The sequence below is a fragment of the Cygnus atratus genome, chromosome 8, assembly GCF_013377495.2.
Source record: "Cygnus atratus isolate AKBS03 ecotype Queensland, Australia chromosome 8, CAtr_DNAZoo_HiC_assembly, whole genome shotgun sequence".
NCBI lineage: Eukaryota > Metazoa > Chordata > Aves > Anseriformes > Anatidae > Cygnus > Cygnus atratus.
Genome location: NC_066369.1, coordinates 30,516,213 through 30,533,650, shown reverse-complemented (window position 1 = coordinate 30,533,650; position 17,438 = coordinate 30,516,213). Strand labels below are relative to the sequence as shown.

The 17,438-nt window shown below is 43.1% G+C and overlaps 1 protein-coding gene across 3 annotated transcripts in view; it reads right to left on the bottom strand.

Moving 5' to 3' along the window:
* The window catches only part of ROR1 (receptor tyrosine kinase like orphan receptor 1), a 156,192-nt gene that overhangs the window by 30,343 nt on the left and 108,411 nt on the right, over positions 1-17,438 (bottom strand). For all 3 annotated transcript variants that reach the window (XM_035564402.2, XM_050712196.1, XM_035564403.2), the window contains exons 3-4: positions 8,556-8,843; positions 7,068-7,098 (exon numbers count right to left, since the gene is read on the bottom strand). In XM_035564402.2, coding sequence (XP_035420295.1) covers positions 7,068-7,098; positions 8,556-8,843 — 319 coding nt within the window. The remainder of the gene's footprint in view (positions 1-7,067; positions 7,099-8,555; positions 8,844-17,438) is intronic.

Genomic DNA, 17,438 nt, shown 5'->3' with positions numbered 1-17,438 from the left:
ACAAAGACCATTTCTATACCAAACACTTATTTGCATATGTAGTTGCTATGGGTGATAATGCGCAGAATGAAAACAAACACATTTCTTAATAGCACATTGTCTTTTCCTACGTATTATAAAAATGCATTAGGCAACTCTGGCTCCCGATGTCCAAGTCATAATGTGTTTTACTCCCTTCTCTCTGCCTACCTAAAAAAATATTGACATCAGTGTGATTAATTTGTTTTCAGATAATACAACTATGTCTCCATATCGTGTCATACCTTTCCTTCAGACCACATGAAGACAGAAGGGCTTTCTGTTTGCACTACAGGACAGATAAGAGTGGAACACTGTAGTTAAAATATGTAAAAATATTTATCAGGTACCCTTTCAAAATGAAAAGCACTTTCTAAGGTAAATCTCGTTCCAAACTCCAGGCCAGTTTCTTTTCTGCAGATTTACCGTAGCATAACAAAACACAATTTCACCCACTTCATTGGTAAGAGCTGGGGTAAGAGCTCTGCAGCAGAGACCTCAAATTTTTGCAGCATTGCTCACATGAAAGCCCCTGGATGATGCACAGCCACAGCATACAACAATAATCCATTAGCATGGGTATCGGTCTGGGCCTCCAGAGACAGAGCTCAATTCTCTGTCTCGTTACAGGGTGTATATGTAATATCTTGAGCAAAAACCCAAGGGTGTCAGAGCCAGACAAGGTGACCAGCATGACTTCAACTGCATCCGAGCTAGCATAAAACAGCTGCAGTGAAGGCGACTGAAGCACACCTTTAATCTCACTCTGGCTCAGTTTCCCATATGTGCTCTGGGAGATAAGAGAAGGTAAAGAGGCAAAGGAGCCTGGGATTCTCAGATAACATGTATATTTAGCTGTAGATAAAATGCACTAGAACACTGGCTATGACCAATTCATTTAATACCAGACATAAATATGGCATCCTAAATCCAGTGCTACATTTACCCAGAGGTTTCCATGGACTTGTGTTTGCTTGGGGATGCACAAGAGCGTGCTCCCTCCTGAACCACACACCTGGTGGCGTCAGCAGTCACCTGGTGCCACAGAAATGTTGCCAAAAAAAATCACAGAGGAATAACCAGGACAAGGGAGAAGGTGAGACAGCGGCAGAACAGATAAGCGTGCACCAGATCAAAGACACAGTGAAGAGCACAAGCCCAGCTCTCCCTGGAAACATTTCATTTCCATGACTGGCACGCTCGCAGCAGCTAATCTGACTCTCAGACCCTGGCAAGACCACGAGAGTATTATTTTCACTCAAATGAAGTAATGCAACAGAACATAACATGGTTTCTGTCAGCATCAGCCACTCCGACTTCATCTTCAGGCTGCACGACTTTTTTGCACAAACATATTTACGTTGGCCTCCCTGTACAATATCCCACCTGAGCTAGCATCTCAGAAGCCCCGTGGCGAAGGAAATGCATGCAGCTCCTCCACCTGCAGCCTGCGGCAAGCCTGGGTGCCCGGCCTGCGGAGCCCAGGGGCGCTGGGTGCTGAGGGCAGCAGCAGGGGGGTCAGGCTCCGGCTGCAGCTCCTGGTGAATCCACTCTTGCCTCTTTACAGGTATTTTTTCCTTCTCTAAAATTTAGCTTCTCTGGTCAAAGGGGAGAAGTCCCTCTGAAATCCTCAATCAAACGCAGTTGGCCAAGCCTCCCCTGGATGCCGGCCAGTGGTTATGCGTTTTCTCGTAGCAGAGAACCATGCTGACATCCAGCCACACGGAGCCACTGTATAAAAGATCTGTTTTACTAAAAAACCCAGATGTGGTTCACTTAAAGAAAAAAAAAAATCTTAATCATTGAAAAAGAGGATGGGAGAATCCTGCGGGGTTTGTGGTTTCACAAGCCTCGCAAGCAATTTCTGGGAATCACAAACCCCATTTGATTTTATGAATCAAGTGCCCCTTAAAATTACAGCCCTCTCCTCTCCTCTTTTCCTCCTCTCCTCATTCCCAGTGGTTAAATAAAGAGCAAAACAATACCATATATTTAGCTTATATAGAGAGAAGGCTCGGTTAGGAATCAGAGGGCTGTTCAAGAGCAATACTGACACCAGGACCGGGTGTGCTCCCCACGGGAGGTACCAGTCCGTGGCACACACGTCCAGGCTGATTTACGTTCGGGCTATTGTCTCTCTGTCACAGCAAGAGCAGTAATATTGATGAACTAGACATTTTTTTTCCTTTAACATCTAAAACGCCACGTCTTGTGAACTCACAGGCGGCTTCTAAGAGGTGCCATGCCATTCTTCTGAGGTTTCCACTGTAAAAAAGCCAGAAGTCTGCCTTGCCGAGTGACACATTTCTCCTGCAGGTTAAGCCTTTTCAAGATGTGTTCACAAAGCAATAGATTCTGTGTGGGTTTTGTACGCCTTCAACAGAGAATTGACATTTTCCTGAACTCTTCCCACCGGACTACACTCCAGCAGGGTTTGTCTAGCTCATTTTTAGACTGGACCACATAAAAAGGCAATTTGTTTTCTCTCCCGCTACAGCTCCTGTGGCAGTTCTTGAACAGAGTGCAGGTGAGTTGCCTCTCCTCCAACTTTAGTCACTTGCACCCACGGTTTTTCCTGGAGTTAGCGAGTGAAGTTCTGGGCAAGTACAGAGCATCGCTCCAGGCAGTGGAAACAATACAGATGGAGGAAAAAAGGACGATATTAATTGTGGAAAAAACTGGGCACACAACCATTTTCCAGGCCGAAGTACCTCTATTGTTACAGTAAATTATCCCATCTCCTGGAACCTGCTGTGCTCTCACCTCAGTCCTTGCTGTCCCCTATCTCTGTAGCCACTGGAGAGATCTGAGATTGATGTGCAGACTTCTGTGTCCTTAAAGGACCAAACCTTGCTATGGACTATGAATAAAAAGTGAGTTTCAAAGTGTTGTGAAGCATCAGAACTTCAAAAATAAAGAAAAAAAAGGGCTAAATTGGTTGTTGGTGGCCTTTCGCACCAAAAGCCAGCAGGACCTGCCTTATCCGCCAGATGAGACGCCCCTGACTCCTGCCTGCTGCGGAGGTGCCCTTGACACCATCCACTTCATGGAAACTATTTCAGCAGCCCAAGAGCTGGAGCCGGCGCAGCCGCCCAGCTCCCGGGCACGCATCTGGACTGTGGACAGCGGCGTTTGCACTCTCCCCACAGCTCCCCGGGCTGCTTGTAGCTGGCCCTGTATCTGTAGCACCTTCCGGCAAAACACAGATAAATAATGATGTATTTATAAAGCAGGAGTGAGCGGTTTGGGGGGGAAAAAAAGCATCATCATCTTTAAGCTGTGTTCCACACGTTGAGCAGCAGAGCCTGCCGATGGAATGCAGCTCCCCGGCCTTGCAGATAAGGGCTTTAAAGCTGACCTTTGCCAAACACAGGAGAGTTAAAGGAAGGACATTCAGGTCAGCCAGTGCTTTGCACTAGGGCAGTACCTTGCTTTAGTCATTCCCTTATACTGCTGCTGGAGTTTCTTCCATTCACTTCAGACTGATTTGCAAATCAGACATTTGTCTCTAGCTAACCATAACAGTGTTAAAGGAAAGCAGAAAGAATAAGGATGTAACACACACATGAATTATGATGTTATCTAGCATTGCCTGTCTTCTTTTACAGAAGTTATCCGTTTAACCTTTTTATTTTTAAGCTACAGTTGAACCATCTATTTTTCTGCCATCACATCAGTGCAGAACTCTGCACCTATAAATTATATGAAGAAAAGTGCTGAGCATATGGATTTTTTTAAAAACATGATCCTCAAATTAAATCCTTAAATGAACAGAACCTTCCACTTATGGTAGATTAATAAAGACAGCATGGGTAAAGCATGCCCACTGAGAAAGGCAGTTACTCGACATCGATTTGGTTGATTGTGTTATTTATCATAGGAGAAGAAACTCATGCTGATAAGGCACAAATATTACCAAAGTATGAGTTTTCATTTACACAACACCAGAGCTTTAAAGAGCTTTCCCTATTTAACCACTGTAAAATAAAATGGTATGTCCCTAGGATGACTTACAGTAAGTGTCATTGGTTCAGCCAACACCAGTGGTCAGCCTTCACAGCAGGGGGAGAGAGGCCTAAGTTCCCATCAACGCATTCCGCGGTCTGAAATTAGCTGAACCCATGCACCCCCACTCAGTTTATCCAAAGCACCAGAATTAGTGTTTTAACTCTTGAAAAAAGGGCAGGAAGATATTTTACGACCCAGCTTCCAGGACTATTCCCTGTAGTGTTTTCCCTTTGGTCACCCATGAGTCTAACATGAAGGGAAGGGAGGACAGCCACGTACGTGCATCTACCACTCTGGAACTTGAACACTGAGGTTGGCATGGATGGGGGGAGTTTTCACAGGTAAACGTAGATGTTTCTCATGACTGTACCTATCGTTCACCTACTAGCAATGAGGAGTCCTAAAATGGCATCAAGACTTAGAAAGAACATCACAGTCCAAGGGCTGACGCCTTCAAAGGATCCTACACAGAACAGGCTCCAAGTTCTCTTCATATCCGAAGAAATTCACAATCAAAATACCAAAGGTATTAACCTCTAGGACTTCAATAATATTTTCAGACAAGAAAATTTACCAAAGCTGTAGTAAATGCTCTGCTCCCCTACAATGAAGAGTACTGCTGCCTTTAAACAGTTCTTCAAACACTTGTGACATTTACTTGTGTAATGTGGAATCACTCTTCCTACAGGCACTTCCACCAAATTTTCATTAATTTCAGAGCTAATAATTTGTTTGCTAGTTCGCACGAGGAGAAGACTATGTATGAGCAGCCATACACTTCTCAAGATATTTTTAGCACTGAAAGATGAGCAAACAGCGAGGCACACAGTCTGAGACAGTTCTCCCCTGCACTCCCCGACACATCATTTCTCTCTGCAGTTCAGCCCAGTGCAGCTGGAACTCGCCAGCCGCTGCAATCCATAAGGCTGCTGCACTCAAGCCACTGGCAGCAGATATGAACCAGGTTCAGGACAATGCACACTGACATTTTTTTACTCTAATTTAGCATGACTTCCAAGTTTATCATTTCTCTCTCGTAAGCTTCTTCCTGATTCTCTTATTTCATAGATTAAATCTGGTTAGCTGCTACAGGAATGTAAATGTTCCCCATTCAGCAAAACAGAGATGCCTGTGCACATTTCTTCGCATATGTTACCTTCCAATGTTCAATACAATGCAGCCTCTCATTAGACAGACCCACAGCCTCCCAGGGTAATGAAGTGCGATTAAATATCTTTCTTGGTTACAAATTTAAAAGGCACAATTTTGAAGTCAACTACTGCAGAGGAAGTCTCACTTTATTTTCACCTTTTCACATCTTTGTTTGTATGCATGTATAACAATGGGCAGGGCATGCTGAAAGCAAAATGAAGATCTTGCATTAAATCACTTTAGAGCCAATTTCATGTTTGATACGGAGCATATGGAAAAAAACAAAACTAGTTTGTCTTTTTCCTTGCGGTCTGGATGATATTGTGCAGACATCGCCCCAGAGCTCAGTCTGACTCTCACTGAATTAGTGGGACCATTTGCTGTCACTTCTCCATAACTGGGTGAGGCTGTTAGCTAGTTAAGATGTAGTCATTTGGGAGGGGGCAGGGGGGAGAAGGAATAAATTGCCAGAAAGAGAAATGGGAAAAAGGTTCCCAAATCAATTTTGTTTCAAAAAAAGCAAGGCAATCCTCAGTGGCCCAGACAGGGAAATTCCAGCACAGCTCCCTGCTTTCTCTGCTCACACTGCTCTCCTGTGAGCTTCTGACAGCTTGGGACATATTGCCTAATGTTACAAATTTTAGAAACCCCAAACTAGGCAGAAGTAGACCCAAAATGCACACTTTCTCAGATTATTAAAAAAAGTCTCCAAACCAGAGCACAACAGCCTCCACTCCCTGCCATGAAGCTTTTCTCCCCAGAACACTGCAGTCACAAAAAGGAGTTTGAGATCGAGCAAAGAGCTCCCCTTCCTAAACCAACTCAGTAACTTCGTTTCAGGTACCTTCCAAAGGAAAGACAAAAGCACATTTTATGATGTTCCATTAGAGGGCATCCTAGCATGTCCTTTTGTGGTCAGATGCTTTCGCTAATTCATTTCCTCTGCAATTACTTTGTGAACAATCTTCCGTAAAGACAGTCAGGAGCATTCACGTCCCCAAACTTTTGCATCCCTTGTAAATGTAATTATAATTTCATTTCACTTTTCTGTTGCTGCGGTATTTCTCTTTTAACAGAGCAACTTCCTCACTAGGACAGGTGGGTTTTCAGTGTTGTTCCACATGTGTAAGGCGTGAATGAGCTGGACAGAATCATAAAACTAATTTCAAACTTCAGAACAGCTGAAGATCAGACTTGAAAAGAAATGGGGGACTGTAGAAGGTGATCAAGTTGGTTCATTTATCTTGAAACTAGAGATTGATATGTTCTCAAAGCCTACCACAGACAGAAGCTCAACTGCCAAATACAAGGTGGCAACTGCTCAGAGGCAGCAGCATGGACCCAGCAGCAGGAGCAGATCCTGAGCTCCAGGATAGGGGGAGGCTGCTGTAAAAACAACCACTACTCGAACCCAGGTATCTGATCTTTAAAAACTCAGTTTTATGACTGTTTACCACCACAGATACAGAGAGACACAAATCCAGCTTATGACCATTAGTTCCATTAAATTAGTAAGAATCCCGTAGGTACTAAAATTTACTTATAGCGACAAAGATTTTTCTGGACTGGGCTATGACAAGTGTGAAGATCAGTTTTTACTTATACGGTATACTCTGTTTGTACACTGAGATCAGTTCAAAGGCTGAAGGCATCAGGGGATCTAAAGGAAATAATATTGGAAATTAAGAAGTCTAGCTTAAGAAATAGGAGTTGACATGATAACATGAAAATTTATCTACGAGACAGATAATTCAGTTATAATAAATTACTATCCTATCTGACTTAAAGTGGAATGTAAAAGTGCTTCTGTCACACAAAATGAAAAATGAACTTCTGACTGATGAAATGCAAGATTAATGAATCAATACAAGAGACATGAAACAACTTACGATGATCCTGGACTTGCTGTTGGTGGGGGACCTGGAAAAGTGACAGAAGAAAAACAGTGTGATGAGTTATGGTGAGGTAACAAGCAGGAAGCTTTTGTAAACCTTTAAAAGATAAAAGTAACAGTCTGCCATGTTGGATGTGGTTTATGTAGTTTAAGAGGCAAGTCTCAGTTTCTCAGTACCAAAGACAAGACTGTATCCTGTAGCGGTGATTGTCTGCGAAATGCCATAGATAAGGGCAATAAACAGGTGAGGGATGGATCCTGAAATTCAGCTGAGTTCAGGGCCATAACAAAAAAGGTTATGGTAAACCACAGGAGGCTTATACAAAAGCATGTTGTGACTGTAACTGGGAGAAAACAGCGTCATTTCCCCCTATCAATCTTCATTATTTTTCAGGGTATTCATCCTTGGCCTGATCCAGATGCATTGATCAAATTTCCTCTGACCTCTGCAGGCTTTGACTGACAGCGTTTCGCTGTTACTGCCCTCGGCGTTTATATTTTGGCAAATACTCGACAGGCTGAGCTCGTGTTCACCAACACAGAGTAAACTGAAGAGTCAGCTGCAGCAGTTCATACTAATGAGCATTTGCTCTAGAAACTGAATTGTAAGATTAAATATTGCTCCAGTCAGTAAAACATGAAAAATACCCAGTGCTTTCTACAGGAATGTCTATAAAAGTATCATTGTTCAGATAAAAATCTCCTAAATTTCAGAAACAAGCTAAAGGACATCTGCCTTATGAGAACATCTAGTGATTAATTTCTTATTATGATTTAGAAAATCTGGGACATTTACAACAAAAGACTCTGAAATGCACTGAATACACCATTCATTGTGTGTTGCTGTGAGGACTAACTAGGACTCCATGCAAACACTCTCATCCGAGTCAAGTATTTCACCCTGAATGTGGAGGTGGAGGAGAAGATGCAGAAAACCCGTTTCTGGTTTGGAATCTTCCTGGTATTAGGATCATCCATGAAGGCAATCATTTCATTATAAACTTTGACGAAAAAGTGATTATTTTATCTGAAAGGCATATGTATCATTAATGTGCTTCCGATCTATACTGCATTTAACATTTCCGTCCCAACTCCATCTTTTGCAAGCTGAAATTTCTCACTTACTGGAGAAAAACGAGGTCCCTCAGGCACTTGAGAACGTAAGTTTTTCTCGTCTGGTCTGAATCCACTCAGGTAGCACATTAATGAACACTGCTCTTAAGTGGCCCTGTGTTTCAGTCCTGCTTCCACCAGGTTTTTATATATTAAAAGCCACCATTTCAGCTGGCAACATGGGCATCTCAGCTGAGCAAAGAGCAAACAGGCAGAAGGGATAAACTGCCAGAAATAGGCTGAAACAGGCTGCTGCTGATACCGCTACATCAGTGCACTCATTTTCAGTGGATAAACACACCTTTCTTCAGAGTTTCCTGCACTGTTTTTCTAAGCAACAGTTTGAACAACTTAATAGGAGAAAACCTACCAAATTTGACAAAGAGCACACCGGTGGTAGAAACAGTCTTTCTGCCATTAGTTGCAACGCACTGGAAGTAGCCGGTGTCTGTAGTGTCAAGGTTCCTTATTCGCAGTCGAGATCCATAGCTTGTGGCACGGAAGGAGATCCTCCGGGGCTCCTGGACAACCGGCGCGTCGTTCTTCAGCCAGCGAACCGTGGGAGGAGGATTGCCAGAGACTTTACAGTGCAGCTCTGCCGTCTGGCCAAGGGTGGTAGTTATGTTATTCATAGGTTCATCAAGTGTCAAGAAGTAATCTGTTATGGAAAAAGAAAAAAGAGTGAATAAGGAATTCCAGCTCAGAAAATGTCATATTAAAGTCACCTCATTCCTGTCTTTGAAAAGTAAACAAAGGAAGTGGCTATCATGTTTAGCAAAAAACTCAAATACTTATTAATTGATAGGGCCAGTGATAGGTTCCACATAGTTTTGCATGCTAATAAAAGGAACAAATTTCACAATTTCCATTGCACTGTAGTAATACTGTTTCTCTTCAAAGTTTCTTCTCCTTCTTATGCCCATGGATTTTCTCTACTTTCTCAACATCATCCTATTTCACTTCATTCAACGCAGAAAAGGGAGATAATGCTACTTCTCTATCTCCTTTTTCCTTTTTGCTAACCAGTAAATGTGAAAAACACCCTTTGTAAATTCAGCTGCTCATTTTATTGTCTCTGCCTTGGAGATCTGCCCCTGCTTGTGTTAGGATCCACAGAATGTACCGATATATGGAATGAATCTCTCAGAAATGAAGGTCTCACAGCCATTTTTAATTGACTTGCAGAGCAGTGCAGGCAGTATGTTGTGAATGATTTTGTATGCACCAACTGCACAGATGAAGGAATAAGGATCATATCGAGGAGATGAAGGCTTTCGTTCTTACTCAGTCTTTTCCCTGCTAAGAGAACTGAAGTTTATCTTTAATCTGAAATAGGTCTCATGATAGGTACAAGCAGAAGATCAAGAATTCTTCCATTTTGTTACGATGGGGAATGTTAAATGAAAATTTCACAAAATTAATCTCTTCTAATCCATTCGTGAGCATTGCCTTCTCCTGTCAAGTGCTATTTCATTCTGCACCGGTCAGGAAGAAGGCTATTTCTAGTTAACTGTATTCAGCATTTAATTAAATCCTTTAAAGGCAGAGAGCAAGATGGATTGGGTACGAGGAATGGAATACGCGGGCTTTCATCTCAGTGTCACAGGTTCAAATCTAATGGTGGTCATTAGTGGCCAAAAACCATTATCATCTGGTGGCTGTCTCAGCAGGGCAGCCGAGCAATGAGAAACCCAGAGACTGTACTCTGCTCCCGTGCTCTCTGAGCGAGCCCGGGAGGTCAAGAAAAGCCCATCAGTAAGGAAATCTGTGCTGTGCCGCTTACGCTACGCCGTGTTAAGGTACATCTACTGAAACCTCCAGCAATAAGCCTGCCTAAAATTATGAAAAAGACCTCCAGCACGTAATAAAAACAGCTCAGCTAACTAACTTGCCTAACTAATCCACTTCCCTAATTAGTTATTTTAATCATGTCTTCGCTGGCTACTCCCTTCATTATGCTTTGTGAATATCAGTATCTCTTCCCTTTGTGTTTAATCTACTTAGCATGTAAGTTCCTACCCTGTATTTACATAGCACTTTATACAACGCGTCCCTGATCTCATTTGGTCCCGAGGAGCTATTAAGATAAACATTAAGCACAAAGAAACTGCCCACACATTTTTCTTTCACTGATCAAGTAGTCTTTTAATGTGCAGGTATGAAACTATGCAAAGTACTACTGTTACCTCTGCTCCCGCGGATCCAGTTAGTTCAAACTGTGCATGGCGTAAAAAGAGCAGAGATCCAGCTGCCTGGTGAAGACAGACAACTGGGTTCCATGTCTTTAACCTGGGCGTCAGGTTGGCTTTTTAGTTCCCCAGGATCATTTCTGCATGCTTCACTGCAGGACTAGAAACGCTTGAGACTTGCATCTTAACAACCTCACTGGGAAGCATAATCTAAATCAGCACACGTATTTTTGGGTTCCCTCCACAATCTGTGTTTAATAAAATCACACTAATAGCACGGAGCTGGAGAACCACACTTAATTATCCAATGTAACATTTCTATACCACAGTCATTTATATAATTCCTGATAACATTTCAAAGAGAGTGGCTCAGACATCTGCAATCTAATACAGACAGAAAACAGAATGGCCTCAGTCCTGTGACGGTCTTGCTGACAACCCACACAGTAAATATAGTATTTTAAAGGTCCTATGGTATGCAGAGGAGGCAAATAAAGGAGTAAAGATGTAACGTAGGTTACCAAATGCAGGAGAAGGAGTCTAAAGGAAAAATACCAACAGTGAGCCAGTGAAAAATGGCTATTACAGCCCGAGTTATGATGAAACTTCTCTGTAGGTACAAACAGAAACAACTTCTCAGTGTCAGGAGCTTCTGACTCTTCTTCAAGCTCTCTCCGCTTTCCTCTACAAACTACTACAGAAACACTAAAATGAAAGGCATCTGCTAAATTCAGCTTAGCTTGGTTCTTAAATACCTACACTTTGCACCCAAATCTTAAATCTGATCAAGCAGCAGACTGTAAGGCACCTGAGATGAGATTTAAACAGGGCAAGTTCCAAGCAGCTGGAATCGTCATGAGAAGATTCTCATGGATAAAACATTTCTGTAATTGAAAATAAGCTGAAGGTCTAACGGTGCTTCCAAAAAAATCCTGTGGTGTTACTGAGGCGTACCAAATTATGAGCATTCCTCCCCTTGCACGCAGGAAAGCCATCCATTGCTGCCCTTGCATTGCATGGAGGACCCAAAGAGAAGCCCAATTTTATTTTTAACACTTTTGTACAACTCTCACCTACCAAAGCCCATCAAATCTCCAAAGCTACTGCTACCATCCTCTCCTTTTAATAACACCTATGCAAAGAACATAGGAAATAATTCCTGCCTGTGTCCAGGTTTCTGTCCAGGCCACTCCCCATCAGCCACTCGCTGGTGCCGTCAGCATTAACACCACCTCCTTCTGGGACAGAAGAGGCCAAGAAAAACAGGGCTAAATCCACCTTTTGTGCTCTCAGCAGGAGGTGAGCACTGATGAAATGGGAAGAAGTTGCTGCTTGCACACGTGATGACGACACCGTGTCGCATGGCCGTGGCCTTACCTCACGGCACGTTTTTTACTGTGCTTCACTTGACAGCCTCCCTGTCATCGAGGAGCTCCCCAGTTGACTCTCTCTGCCCAAAACAATAATTTCTTAGAAACAGGATGGTTCTTACCTAGAAAATAATGACTGTGTTTCTGAGAATTAAATAGTCTAGTGGCAAGGGCCGTTGGAAAGTCTGAGTTTTAATGCTGGCTCTGAGCAGTCTTGGGTGAATCACTTCAGTTGTGATTTTTAGAAGAGCCGAAGGGAAGTAGACACCCAAAGCCAATCAAAGCTCACTTGGGATTTGTGCAACTAAGTCCTTTTAAAAACAGCCTTAAACCTTTTGGCTCAATTTCTCCAGCTATAAAGTGAGGATAATAATCCCTCTTACATCATGGGGAGGCTGTTATGTACATTAATGAGATAATGCTCGTAAAGCACTTTGAAGGTGAAAAGTGCTACGCTGGGATAAGCACTGTTATTATATTTTAAGTTAAATCTCAGGATTTCAAGAACATAACAAAAGCCAGTCCGTATTTTAGAGTCGCACTCTATAAAAACATTTCAGACACATTTTAATTTACAGAAATACAGGAGAATAGCCGGAAAAAGTTCTAAATAAAATTTACCCCACCTATAATTTAATAATAGTCAAACTGATTTTTTTTTAATTTGTAAAAACAATTTACTGCTAGGCCTAGACCCTGAATGCCAAGTTTCAGCCCACAGAGATTTTTTTTTTTAATGGCTGAGTTATAAACCCTTGAAAAATGCTGACAGCCCCTTTACTATAGCAGCACTAGCGGGTGCCCTATAATGAACTTTTAAATGACTTGAGATAATATCTGGAAAGCCAAGCCTGAAATATATTTCTGGTTTTGAGCCGTTGCCAATGCAAACACAACACATCATAAGTCATCTTCATGATTCTAAGCGCATAAATTGGAGACACTGCATATAAAATCCAAATATTAGGTATCCTTCATGGCCAAACTCTTTGCTGGTTTGATGTTACAGAATAGCAACAGCTGTGCGAGGACGAAATGTACTGTGTTGCGTGTCTTGAAAGAAGAAAAGTGTGTGTATTTCCACAGCTACGTCTTGACATTGTTAAATAGGAGCCTGCCCAGTTGTAATAAATTCTTAAGTATTCTACTACTTTTAAGTGGAACCCAGGTGGCTTTCAAAATAAAAGCTCGTCCTCCCCGGCCAAGGAATGTTAATCTCCTCTGTGACCACATGGTTACTCTATCTTAAATTACCAAAGACACTTCTTAGAGCAGTAACACCCTCTTTGCTCAGAGGAGGACTTTGCTGGCCACAGCGAGAGGGTCTTTTCGCAAGCACCGTGCCCGCTACGTGTTTCTGGTTTCACTAGGTGTTTAAAGCATGACAGGGATGCAGGATTAGACCCTGAAATGATCATTTTATGAGAAGAATTGTTGTTTCATTTATCCTCTTCTTTGTGCCCTTTTGATCTTTCAGAATATTCAAAGTCTTCATTCAAGCCACGGCAGTTGCAGGAACAGCTTTCATCCAGGTGCAGCAGGGGCCTGTGCACCCAGCGCCTTCCCACCATGCTCACAGCACACTTTTCGGCAAAAGGAACAGCTCCAAACCTTCTCTGGAGCAAACCTACAAATGCAGGGACAACATTTCCAGCTGCTGAACTAGAGAAAAAGTTTAATTCTGGATCTGAAAATTCAAATCTTCCTTGCTGTCTGAGCAGGCCGGAGCTGGGCCATTTGGACACCAGCTTGCAGGGTGCTTACCGGCCTTCTCCTTTTGCACCAGAAGGCCTAGTGGCTCAGCGCTTTGTCATAACATACGGTGACAATACAAAATGCAAAACGAGTCTCAGTCATACCAATACATTCATTGATTGGTAACTTAGAGAGCAGACAATCTTTATCTAAAAAGAAAAAGACCCAAGCTCATCAGTGGGCCTGTCAGAGCCTTTCCGATGTACTATACCAGTGTGGAAAGAAGCATTTTCATTCACTCCGAGCCTTGGATGAGCCATGTTAGTCCAGCCTGATGCTACACTTGGATGCACCCCGTCCTCACATTTATCAGCACCAACATTGAGCTCAGACAGTCGGAAATTTTCTGTGTGGAATTGTTCTCTCTGGGGAAAGTCAACAACCTGGAGCCCACCCAGCCTGAACGCGCTGGATGGGTTTGTTGTTTGTTCCATATGTTCAATCGAGTCGGGTTTTAAGCTATTCCAGTTACGCTGAAGAAGGAACCAGCAGGATTTCTTACTGAAGTGTAGCCATAGACAGAGCACATATTTCTCAGTTGGAAAAAGGATTAACCATTGATTGCTTCATCTGCCCATAACTCACAAAGGAAGGCAACTCCCGGCAGGTCCGATCTGTGGGCCCGATCAACAGACCCTTGTTATTAAAAGGGGCAAAGGGAAGACTCCCGGCTGGAATTTCACTTATTTTAAATGAATAAAAGTAAAGGAATGACAGAGGGAGGAAAGCGATACAGCACTCGACCCACGATTTGGCAACCCATATGAAGAATATCAGAGTTAAAGAAGTCCAGACAAAGAAGCGGAAATATTCAATGTCAACTGTCTTGGGACAAAAGGAAATACACAACTGCATTTGCTTGCCCAGCTCATTTTCAAACGAGTTTCCTCAGCGGTGTGTATGTGTAAGGCTCGATTCAGGATACATACTGCAGCTGTGTCTTGGGCTTCCTCTTCCCAGACATTATCTAGAGGCACGAATGCCACCCGAGGATAACATCCTGAACTGAAACACGCCAACTGATGCCCAAGGCCTTATAGATGTCGACACGCAACTTTCACTGAATTTGGGATTTTCACAATCAATTGTTGCTTTCCAATTAGCAGCTTTGAGACTGCCTTGGGTCACAGGGGAGGGTGGGCTTCTGGAGGGAAACCAGAGGACTTCCAAAAAATTATTGGGGGCCAAGCACCTGAATCCCATTGCTCTGGGATGGGAATTGGACAACTCACTGCCCTTCGTGCCTTTGTGAATTCTTAATATGAATCTGACAGTTCACATCTGTCTCTCCTTTTCTGAGTTAACTCCCAGGTTTAAGGACAGCTGCCTTGGTGATAGCTTTGACGCTGTAATCTGGCAAGGGGAAATGAAGCTTTTCTTTACTCAGGAACCAGTTTTATAGCACAAGTAGGAAGCCCCTAAACTTTATCACAAAAGAAGTGATTTGGGATAGGTAAACAAACGTCCACATCTAGCTATAAACCAAACTACTGAAAACCATCAAGGGATTTTGTTGTCACTTTAGAAGCTGCTCAGCAGTAAAGAGCCACATACAAAAAATCAAGCTATTAAAGAAAGGGTGTATAGAAAGGTATGTGCCCTAAGATTAATGCTGTAGAGTCAAAGAAAAGCTGTTATTTTTGACATTTTGACATAGCATCACTTTAGGATCTGGTTCTTATTAGCCATTTCTGTGCCTTTTAAAGGTCTATTTTTTTAAAAAAACAAAAACGTCAGGAAATTTGGAACAGAAACTTACAATAAAACACGTCCCTTGACCCTCTGATCTATCAATCTTTCAAATAAACAAAGATAGCTGGATGAGCCAGGAAAGGGTTATTATATATAGTTACCTTATGTATAACGGTCAGATATTCACTGCACACTTGGAGGTTATAAAAAAATCCAACCTAAGCAAAGCATTTCGTGCAAGATTTTTACCATGAATGCCGCATGTTACTCAGGGTGGTTTCTTTTTCATGTTTTGTTCTGTGACCTCCAAATTTCACACCCTGTATTATTTATAAATGAGACATTCAAGAAACACAAATTCTCAAATAAAAACGTGCACTCCATCAGTGGAAAAGCAAACAAAAGGAGCTAATGTACTGTGGCTAAAAAAATTTTCAAACAAAGTAGCAGTAATTTACTGCCGCGCTACTAACGGGACCCCACAAATAGAATCCGAACCCTGTGCCCCATCAGGGGAGCTTGATTTACCGAATATCCCCCAGATAATAAAGGAAAATAAAAAGGTAAATTGTGCATGAATGTGAAAGCTGTAATTCTTCCCCTTTCACCACGCGTATCAAATTCACATCCAGTGATTTCAAAAGAAAATCTGGAAATCTCTAAAGAACTGGGGCCGAAGTCAGGAGGCCTCGATCCACCCAGCTTTGTCCACGGTTGCTTTTGTTGATGTTTCTTAAGATGTAGTTTGCCTAAGAGTCAAATTCTCCCCGGGCCATCAGAAAGATTTTCTCTACGAAGACTCGTGGCCAGGTCATATCCCTTCCTGGAAAGACTTGCTGAAGTGACAGCTTTAGCCTGGATTTGTCAGCACGGATGGCAAGGCTGGCTTCTCCAAGAAGTTAATAACATGCAGTGCCATGCACAAGGTAGTGGAACAAAAACTGCAGCTCATCCACGCCCTGTTTCGCCCTACCCCAATAATTTTCTGCTCTGGACCCCTACACCATCCCAGAGGAGCGATGCTTGCTATAGGTGATCCTTGTTATCGATGCGCCTTTGAATACTTAGGGATAAACCCCAGCTTAACCTTAAACCACCACTGATGGATTTGGGGAGCATTTTGCAGAGTCCTGACTCTCGCTGCCCTCTCCCTGGGGGATGTTGGCTCTCTGCACAACACCTGGAGCACTGCGGGACTGCAGCGTGCTGCTGAGGTCTGTGCCAGGCAGAGGAGCTGCGAGCAGCAGGGAGCTCCGAGCCCAGGCTGGGGATTGCGGATGTCTGGAAATGAAAATGGTTCCCAAGCCCTGAATCATTCCAACATTTTATACTTGTTTGCCAAAGCAGACAGGCCATGAAAAGGGAAAGGAAAATAGGCAGGATCTGCAAAAACTCACAATAAGAGGTTTTCTTTGGAAAATGAAGGAAGAAATGAGAAGGTCGTGGGAGGAGGAGGCACCGGCACTGGCATAGCACTGCTGCAACCCAGCACCCATGTCCTTAGCTCTGCTCAGCAGTGGCCAGGACCCATCCTGGTGCCCGGCCTGGGACCTGCATGATGACGAGTTCCCAACGAGGCCGCAGGTGGGCACGGGGGGGACCTGACCAGGGAAAGCCTCAGCAGAGGCACCGTTGTCTTACCAGTCCCATGGAGAGTCCTGTTCAGTGAATGTCTGCAGGAGTTTAACCCCACTCACAATTAAAAGAAAATAATACTTCAATGCTAGCTCTTTCTTGGCAGAGACTCCAATAGTATCATTGCCTAAGGATGAAGAGTTCCCAACCAATTCCTCTGCAGTACCAGATGGAAGTAGGCTCTCGTTCAAATTCAGGCCTATCTATTTCCTTGTAAATAAACACAAGACTGATGTGAGGAAAAGCCTACCCTTCCATGACCATTTTTGTGAAAGAGAAGCAGCTGAATGAAGGGCTCTTTGCCATTTTAAGTAAGGATCAGGGAAAAGAAGAGCTTGTGGTAAATGTGAAGCTTACTCAAACAAAGAGCTGGGGCAGGGGTCTGTCCCACAGGGGAAGGGGAGAGACGGGTGGCAATGCACGAGCACGGAGAAATGGGAAATCAAAGTGCCTTCAACAACAGGAAGGAAAAAAGAGCAAGAAGTAAGGGACAAAAAGGCAGTTGAAGAAAGACAAGAAAGAAACGAAGGTGGTGAAGGACAAAGCAACAAAGGGGAGAAATACTACTCAAACACCTAGGGAAGAAAGGGGCGGACAATGAAATCCCCAAGT